Below are 9,396 nucleotides of genomic sequence, written 5' to 3'. Positions count from 1 at the left end.
TTAGTAAATGTTTTGACTAGTTTGTGATATCGAAAATCCTGGTGTAATAATTTTTCAGTAATACATAAATTTCTCTCGTTAAAATCTAAAACATTGTTACATACACGAGCGAATCGTACAAGTTGAGATATATAAACACCGTAAGATGGTGACAAGGGAACGTCACCATCTAAAAACGGATAATTAACGATAGGAAATGAAAAATCATCCCTTTTATCATAAATTTTAGTATTAAGCTTTCCATTAGTGATATAGATATCAAGATCGAGAAACGGGCAGTGGTCATTGTTAGTATTAGCTTTATTTAAAGTAAGTTCAACAGGATAAATTTCATTAATATACATACTGAAGTCGTCATTATTGAGAGCCAAAATATCATCCAAATATCTAAAAGTATTATTAAATTTGTTTATCAGATGTTGTTTCGATGGGTCTTTATTTGTGACTTTTCTAAGTTAGGAGCCTTAAGTTCAATGGCTGTTGTATGTTGCTGTTGATCATATGTGTTTATTGTTTTGTACAGTTTTTGTGTTTTTCTGCTGCACCACTGTCCCGGGATTGAGGGGAAGGTTGGGCACATGCTGACATATTTTAGCTCGTCACATTCTGCTTGTGCCGGTCCGAAGTTTAAAGCCTGTAATTCAATGGTTAGGCTGAGAGTTAAGGTTGTTGTTTTGTAAAAATTGTTTTATGTTCATGTGTTGTTCATTAATTAATCCGTTAGTTTTTCCGTTTTATTTCTATGTCGGGGTTGTTATCGCTGACTACTAGCATGTGGTATGGGACTTTTTCATTGTTGTAGACCGTACGGTGACCTATAGTTGTTAATTTATGTGTCGTTTGTTCTCTTGTGAAGAGTTGTCATATTGTCAATCATACCACATCGTCTTTGTTGAAAAACCATTCGAACAGGACGATTGAAAGAAAGATAAGATTAAAAAAGTAGCAGATTAGTTGAATTACATAGCGATATTGGTAATATTGCATTAACGTAAACCGTCCCGAAGTCGTCATGGGTCCGCACTTTCAAATACAATGACATGACGACCTTAAGACGCAATGTAGATAGGTAATCATACAGAAAAAATATTCAGAATTCGATATATCTTTAGTATGAGGCCGTCAAACATTCGGAAATATGGTTATTTATCGTCTAAACTACACCGGGGAAATCCACACGACTTCCGGACGGTCACGTCTATAAGTCGTCACATATCACGTCCATTGGTCGTCATGTAATATTAGCCGTTCTTTAGGTCGTCAACTCATTTCTTTTTTTTTAAATAGTCAACACTAAATCAAATGAGCTCTTCTTATTGTTCATTATTCACAAAATAAGTTTTGAAGCAAATATTTAAGTAAGTAAATACAATTTTCATGAAAAAGTCCAATTATAGTTAATTATGAAGCAATTATAGAAACGCACTGATATGACTTGACTACTGTTCTAATTTCATCCTCATTGTTATCCTCTCCTTTAAAAGTTAGATGACACAGCTGCTGTGACCCTGTTTTTCTTGATTTCACTTCACTCGACTCTATTGGTCTTATAACATACCGCGACTTTGCCAGATTGAGTTTCATCACTGACGACATAGCTGCAGCATATTCTCTCTTTAAGTTTCCAACCTTTCTAGAGCCATCGTAAATTGCAACTGCATTTGAGTCATATTTGTTTAACGGCTCTGCCTCCAAATGGTAATTACTACCAACCGACAGTTCCCGTCTACCGTAATGACGCATACCAACTGCCAACAATGGTCTGATTGTGAACTGTTTCATTTTGGTGTCCTGGAATACAAAAATAAAATAAAAAGTCAAAAGTCATATGTATCAATAATTTGAGTAAATAGCAAAATGGTCACGATACAGTAGAGATATAAGTTGGTATGCATCTTGCATGGAATATACGGCTGCAAAAACAACACATAAACGGAACATTGGATTCGGTGACGATATGTTGACTTGCAAAACATGGGAATAAGTTCTCTCAATCTTTTCATTGGTTCCTGTTTAGCCTTTTTTGTTTCCTCCTCAATAATTTTCTCTGCTTTTCTTTTCTCTCGCAGCTCCTTTCGTTTCAACTTATTTTTCTCGTCTTCCTTTGTCTTATTTTCCTTTGAGTCGATCTCTTCTTGAATCTCTTTTGTTGATAAAATCCTCGCTTTTCCGTCACCTTTCCTCCTTTTGGTTCTACCACTTACATCTTTCGTTTTTGGCACGACCAAGACCGAAACCAGATCGTCTGGAATAAGTCCAGCTTTAACTAAAGGATGAGATGATGGTTCAGGACAGTAGGATGGTTGCACATTGAGAGATGAGGACGACATTGAATTTATACTTTCATTCGATACATTAATTGGCAAAGTAGAATCGCTTGAAGATCTAGACATAGTACATGAGATCTTCAGGTTTCTTCATGTATGAAATACAACGTCACCTTTAACCATCGTATTGGTGGAAAATGCATTCTCATACAGCCCTTGGATGGTGTAAACGTCCCAAAAAAAAACGAGTATGGTGTAATGGTGTAAGGTGTAAGGGGAATGGTGTAAGGGTGTATGAGGAATGGTGTGATTGTGTAACGTGTGATCGGGAATGGTGTGAATGATGGTGTACGACATTTCATTAGTTGAAAACGAAGTTCTTTTTATTTTGTTTTTTCAAATTGTAAACATAAACAATAATAATAATCTGAATATTGGAAATTTAATTGCAATATGGGTAATTTCGGATCGTGTAGATATAATGGGTAATGGTGTGTGGTGTAATGTGTAAGGTGTATGGTGCAAAGGTGTAACGTGTATGGTGTAATGGTACAAGGTGTATGGTGTAATGGTGTATGGTGTATGGTGTTATGGTGTATGGTGTTATGGTGTATGGTGTTTGTGGGAAGTTTACACCATCCAAGGACTGTATTTACGCTTCTTACGAGGTGTCAAAGCGGATTCAATGGCTGATAATGCTAGTTCTGGTGGACATATAGTTGTACTAGATGGCTCAATTTCGTTTGACGATTGTGTAGCCTCAGAGGTAGTGTGGATTATAGGAAACGAAACACCGTCGGCACCAACTTCTAGGTCCATGATGGTTGTTACGGCCGTGTTACTCTTAGATGGCATCGCTGATACTATTGCTCTGGTTCGTTTCTGTATTAGATGTGGTATTGTCCTCAATAGCTGACAGTTCGGATTCGTTCGTTGGTTCGTCATTTAAGACAAATCAAGGTCATCCGGGTTGACATCATTGCCCCCTCTGAACAGCAAAGTCTTGTCAATCGCGTTGGGATCAAAAGGATATATGCCACACTTTTTGAATCCTTGTGTAATACAGGTCATAGTGAAACTTCTTTCAAATATTACCTTAAAGATTGAGCTGACATTTTTCTTTGATACCCACAGGTCTGATTTAAGCATTTTTGCATTACTAACTTGTTTTGTGGTTTCAATTTTCATATTTTTGTATACTGCCACATCCAAAGGTTGCAAAATATGTGTTGTTTTAGACGGTAGGTAAAGAAGAATGACGTCATTCTTAATAGTGGAAGATATTAGCAGGCAAAATCGAGGGAATTGTGCAAATGATGATACAAGCATGAAAATTACCACAAAGCATCATTATTATATACTTTTAAAGAAACAACTGCTGGCCATTAAAAAAAATCATTTTTTCAAGATGGCCACCGCCGTTTTCCAAAATGGCTGTTTTTTCAGTTTGAAAATACTGATTTTTTCTGGAAAACGTTTCGTTTACCTTCTATTAGTGAAAAACAGCTGTCAGGTTTGGTAGCTACCTTCTTTACATGTGAATAATTCACTAGACATGAGTATTTGACACAAACCGGGTTTGCGCATGCGCGAAAATGTAACAAAATTCATTAAAAAATATTCACTAGTTACTATAAAATAAGTGATTTGGGATTTTCAATGATATTATGATTTGGTTTGATAACATTTTTCAAGTTTATAACACACATGATTTAACAATTTTGCGCATGTGCAAACTATTTATAGACATAATGAGTGATTTGTATGCTTTACCAGGGCAAACTGGTATAAATCGTAGTTCATCTCATTACTCTAAAAAGCAAGTAAGTGTAAAATCTATGATGCCACTGTTTAAAAACAAGCCAATTCAGTTGCAATGCACAGGTATTTGATGGATAAGACGGAAAATGTGGTTAAAACGAGAAAAACATCAATAGTAACGGTAGATCAGCCACTTTGGGTAATGGATATTCAGTGGGAATTGCCTGATTTGTACATTGAAGATAAGTTTATCGTCATGTTAGGTGGATTTCATATTGAAATGACTTGTTTTAAAGTTCTTGGTGATATATTACGTGAAGGTAGATGGACACATGTTTCATGTTTCCTCACTAAAACCATTATTGCAACAACTAGAACGGCATATTCTTGTATGTATGTTCAAATGTTACCCTAGGACTAGACACGCACATCAGATAACTCTATGTGTTTTAGCTTGAAAGATATATATCGGCTTAAGAAAGCTAAACAGAGAAATTATAATCATGTCATGACTCTGTGACGTTCAATGATTTGATAGACTGGCGTAAGAAAATATAGTCATGTCTACCACAGTTCAATTCCTGGCGTTCAATTATAAAATAAGAACTTCTTGTGAATTTGGTAGTATGCTTATTTCATGAGTCAGATTTTGTACCAACAGTCCATATAAAGCATGATACTGTATTCATTTAGGTCTTGATCGTGTAAAATATTCTCGATCGCGACCGACCTTCTCCGAGATATGGCTTCCCTTCTCTTAAGTCACCCACAGGTGGCAATTGATTTTGAAAATGATAATTTTACTGTACGTAAGACCAAACAATATTTTTCTTATAACACAATTGATCAGACAAAAACAGAATAATGCAATTGTAAAGGGCGATGTGTTGTCATAGGTTTAACCGAAGACCTCATTTAGACGTATTGATGATAGCTAGACCAGAAGTCAGTAGACTATCAGATAAATTTGCAAGATCTAGTGGTTTGAGGCATTCTATAATAGATGAACGACTTAATGAACACACAAGGGTTTCTTTAAAAAGATCAAAGGCAAATAATTTGAAGATCCTTTGAAGTAAATACAAAACGAAGGAGAACCGGTTTCTTATAACCAGATTAACAAGAATTTGTCCAAAGTACACGGATGCCCCACTCCCACTATCATTTTCCATGTTCAATGGACCATGAAATTGGATAAAAAATATAATTAGGCATTAAAATTAGAAAGATAATATCATAGGGAACATGTGTACTAAGTTTTAAGTTGATTGGACTTCAACTTCATCAAAAACTACCTTGACCAAAAACTTTAACCTGAAACATGCACTTTCATTTTCTATGTTCAGTGGACCGTGAAATTGGGGTCAAAAGTTTAATTTGGCTTTAAAATTAGAAAGATCATATCATAAGGAACATGTGTACTAAGTTTCAAGTTGATTGGACTTCAACTTCATCAAAAACTACCTTGACCAAAAACTTTAACCTGAAGCGGGACAGACGGACGAACGGACGAACGAACAGACGGACGAACGGACGCACAGACCAGAAAACATAATGCCCCTCTACTATCGTAGGTGGGGCATAAAAAGAACAACTCTTATTATATAAAACTGTAAACGTTTTTGTAAAAAACAAAGCTAGAGCTCTTAGATATCTTTTCTTTTTATTTTTTGTCGCATTGGACAAATTGATTTGGAATATTTCTTAATTCATAAAGACAAACTGCTCCTCCGTTTTTGTCTTCGGATGTCATTTTAAACAGTGGTATTAAATCGGTGCAAATGGATAAACTTGAAACATTTTGTAATTTGCAGATCCAAATTCTTACGCATTTATAGTTGATAGAGCAGCAATGGTTTATTCCAGACCACCTTGCAGGGAATCAATATTGGATGATTTTGCAATTGTGTTATACGGCCTTAAATAAAATCTTGCATCGATAAGTATTCAAGAGTAGATATTGTTTTAGATTTACTAAATGAATCATTGAAAGGCTAGATGTGAGAAGACAAAACTTGGGTTCTGGAGTAGTTTTCTCTATGAAGATGACAACGAAACGAAATTTTTCAAGTGTCTTGCCGACAGAAATGCTCCTGTAGAGACTATTAAGGATACTTTCCAGCTACCCCTTGTAAGCATGGAGAAGCAGATATACGAATGTTTGTCCATGTTCGGCTTGATTATGAAAATTGTTGTAGGACGGTAATTCAAGGTAGCACCTACACAGATGTAGTAGTATTAAGAATTGCAGCACTCCAAAACTATGGTGGAACAAACTGTGGATAGGTTTTGGCAGGAATGAAGACTTTTGATGGCTTCCTGTACGTGATATATCAAATGTGTTTGGTCCTCGTGTAGCTACTCTTCGTTTTATTCATACATTCAGTGCATGTGACACTAAGGGAATAGGTCAGTTTGGATGACATAGGAAGTATTTCAACATGTAAGGGACGTACTTATTTCTTTGCTGAAGTATAAAGACACATACAAGGACATAAACGAACCATTTGTTTGCATCATGTATGACAAAACAACATCACTATTTGCTGTTAACGAGGCACGATGTAAATTTTTACCCAGGAAGCAGCGGCATTGTGATGTAGTTCCGCCTACAAGAGTTTTTTTTCTTCGGAGCACATCGAAAGAGCAGCGTATCAAGGATGATAAGTTTGGGCTAAGCCTGATTTATGTACCAATTCATGAACACTAGGGTTGGATGAAAGAAAAAAATTGAGGACTCCTTCGGCTACTGTTAAAGTTGCATCCTCCTGTCGGGAACTTTTGAAATGACGAGGCGAAACATCCAGTTGTGTTGGTGACTGTAAATGCTAACGTTCTGTCCGAGTACGAGTTTTGTTATTGGCTACTGACCGATAATTTTAAGATAACGAACCTGTCTTTCTAATAAAACTAGACATTAAATCTTTACAAAGAATGTGATATCACTTGTTAAGATGATGAAAATTATAAAAAAATACATTTTCAAAAATTTTGCCGCCATTTTGAAACCGGAAATCACTCTTTTTTTGTCATTTGTGTGTTGTTTTTCCGTACTGTAGGAACTGTAATTTACGCTTAATAAAACCTTACATTGGATTATACCTATAACACAACTTTCAGAGATTTACAACTAGATATGACGCCATTTGCAAAATGATCGGTGGCCATCTTGAAAAAATGGAAATTTTTGATGGCCAGCACCTGATTTCTTTTAATTATCGTTCAGTCCACCTGTATACCAAATTTCATGCTTGTTTTTCATGCATGTGTTATAATTGTTAAGTTGATGAAAAATACGTATTAATGCATCTAATTTGGAACCGGAAACCACTATTTTTCTTCAGTTATGTGTTGTTTTGTCGTACTAAGGAGCTGTTTTTAACGTTTTACCATAGCTTACATTGAATTATAAATAACACATCTTTCAAGGATTAAAATCCCTTGTAAAATTGCTTGAAAGTAAAAAAAATCGAAATTTTTGACTCATTAGCCGACATTTTGAAACCGGAAGTCACCTTAAGTTTCATTAATGTATTGTCTAGTCGTTATTTATGAACTGTCATTTTCTTTTTATCAAATCTAACAATGGATTTTACAAATAACACACCTTTCAAAGGATTAACCATTAATGGCTAATTTGTTATGACGCCATTTTCAAAATGTGTGGTGGCCATCTTGAAAAAATGATTATTTTTTTCTGGCCAGCAGCGGATTTTTTATAAGTATCATTTAGTTAACCTTTATACCAAATAAGAGCACTATCAATGAGCATCGGGTTGATGTGAGAGATAGCACCATCTTGCAATAGCATAATCGGACGTTCCTTTACACAGTGCTGCGAGAAGACTTTTTCAAACCACTGAAAATAGGTTTCCTTGTCCATGAAACCACTGTCTGTTGTAGCGTATGCAGCGTTGATGGGCCCGTTTTTATGGTATGCTCCTCCAGGTATCCACCACTAAAGATAAGCATAGGTGGTAACGAGTGTCCTGTGGCATTGACGCAGCAATGTACCTATATATGCTCACTTGTTGCAATATGCTTATGGAATGAGCGTGCTTGAAACGTTTTGGCACAACGACACGTGGATCAGAGCTTTTGTTTAGACTGAGACCTGCTTCATCGCAATTATATAACAGCTCAGGCTTGTCCTTTAGATTATTAGTTTCAAGAGTTGATTTAAGGAGCTTAAAAAAATAGTCTCTCATAGTTTCAACATTTCCCATTGCAGCTCGTCCACGATCTAATGGATCCGGTCTTCTAAGTGATATTTTGGGTTGTCTTTTTTTAAATCCCCTCCACCATTTCTCTGTGGGTCCAGACTCATTAAAGACTCTTGCCCCGGGGTGCTCTTTGGCGATGCACCAAGCAAATCCTATGACCTGGGATACAGACCGAGGGAATCCTCGTTGTGCCATGTATTCAATGTAATTAACGAGTGATATTTCATTTTCGGACGTCAAAACCGTAGATGCACCCATTTTAGCATCCATGGCAACTTTTCCCTTTATTCTATTGGAGAGAGTCATTCTAGGTACGTTGTACGTTTTACTGGCCTGGGCTAATGACGTCTGTCCTAACTTAGCCGCCTTATAAGCTTTGGACATATCCTCTTGGTTCCACTGACAACATTTTTGGGCTTTGGTTTCTTCATTGCCTGAAATCAAAAGACATGTTTAGGCGGAGTTTGGGATCCAGAATGGGGGGTGGATATGCCAAAGAAAAACACAACCAAGGAAATAACATTAAAGGAAACAAGAAAAACCCAATCATATGGACAGTTTTAGTTGGACGTAAATGACTTTAACAAAACAGTATGATAGTTCAAAGAAAATATCCTCCGAACAAATCAATAAAGAAAACAGGTCTGAAAAATATTTCTGTTCAAGACGAACAGGGGGACTATTGACTTAGGAAAAGTTTCTTAACGATAATGTGAAGTAAAAAACGTTATTTGACTGTTTTCTTGTATATTTGTGACGATTTGTAGGACATAACTTTTGGAAAAATTTGGCAGACTTTAAGTCGTCAGTATCGTCTAAAGTCGTCATCTCAGTTTCAGTCTATTTTTGGCATGTTTGATGAAATTAGGGAATTCCATTTTTGTTCTAATTCAAGACAAACAATTTTTGGATAGAATAAACTTGATGCAAATTTTCAGGAATACGTCGCCAAGCATGCCATCAATGTCATTTTCCTCAGGCCCCAAACATCGTACAATGAAGGCTACATGAAGCTTAAGTATAATAAAGCATTAATAAGGAATAAAAATAGATACTTACGGCTTCAAAATCAACCGCTTCTGAACTTTGCCTCGTGTAGTATTAAGCGAGAATATCGCGTGATTTCCGGACGACGACTTTAGGCC

At 36.1% G+C, this 9,396-nt stretch overlaps 1 protein-coding gene across 1 annotated transcript; it reads right to left on the bottom strand.

Annotated features, from left to right (window-relative positions):
* Positions 1–2,897: 2,897 nt before the first annotated feature.
* On the bottom strand, positions 2,898–8,635 carry LOC139499278 (uncharacterized). Its single transcript, XM_071287947.1, has 3 exons — positions 7,967–8,635; positions 3,363–3,533; positions 2,898–3,149 (listed from the first exon to the last, which is right to left on the bottom strand). The coding sequence occupies exons 1-3, from the start codon at positions 8,633–8,635 to the stop codon at positions 2,898–2,900; spliced, it is 1,092 nt and encodes a 363-aa protein (XP_071144048.1).
* Positions 8,636–9,396: the final 761 nt, after the last annotated feature.

Source organism: Mytilus edulis, chromosome 12 (assembly GCF_963676685.1).
Source record: "Mytilus edulis chromosome 12, xbMytEdul2.2, whole genome shotgun sequence".
NCBI lineage: Eukaryota > Metazoa > Mollusca > Bivalvia > Mytilida > Mytilidae > Mytilus > Mytilus edulis.
The sequence above is the reverse complement of the archived record's forward strand: the minus strand, read 5'-3'. Positions and strand labels throughout refer to the sequence as shown.

What these genes read in the sequence shown, in the direction of transcription:
- LOC139499278 (XM_071287947.1), bottom strand. Translation starts at nt 8,635, where the DNA reads ATGTCCAAAGCTTATAAGGCGGCTAAGTTAGGACAGACGTCATTAGCC. An exon ending in TGGTGGATACCTGGAGGAGC is followed by an intron (nt 3,534 to 7,966) that starts ATACCATAAAAA and finishes TCCACTATTAAG; the next exon opens with AATGACGTCATTCTTCTTTA. An exon ending in ATGTCAGCTCAATCTTTAAG is followed by an intron (nt 3,150 to 3,362) that starts GTAATATTTGAA and finishes CATCTAATACAG; the next exon opens with AAACGAACCAGAGCAATAGT.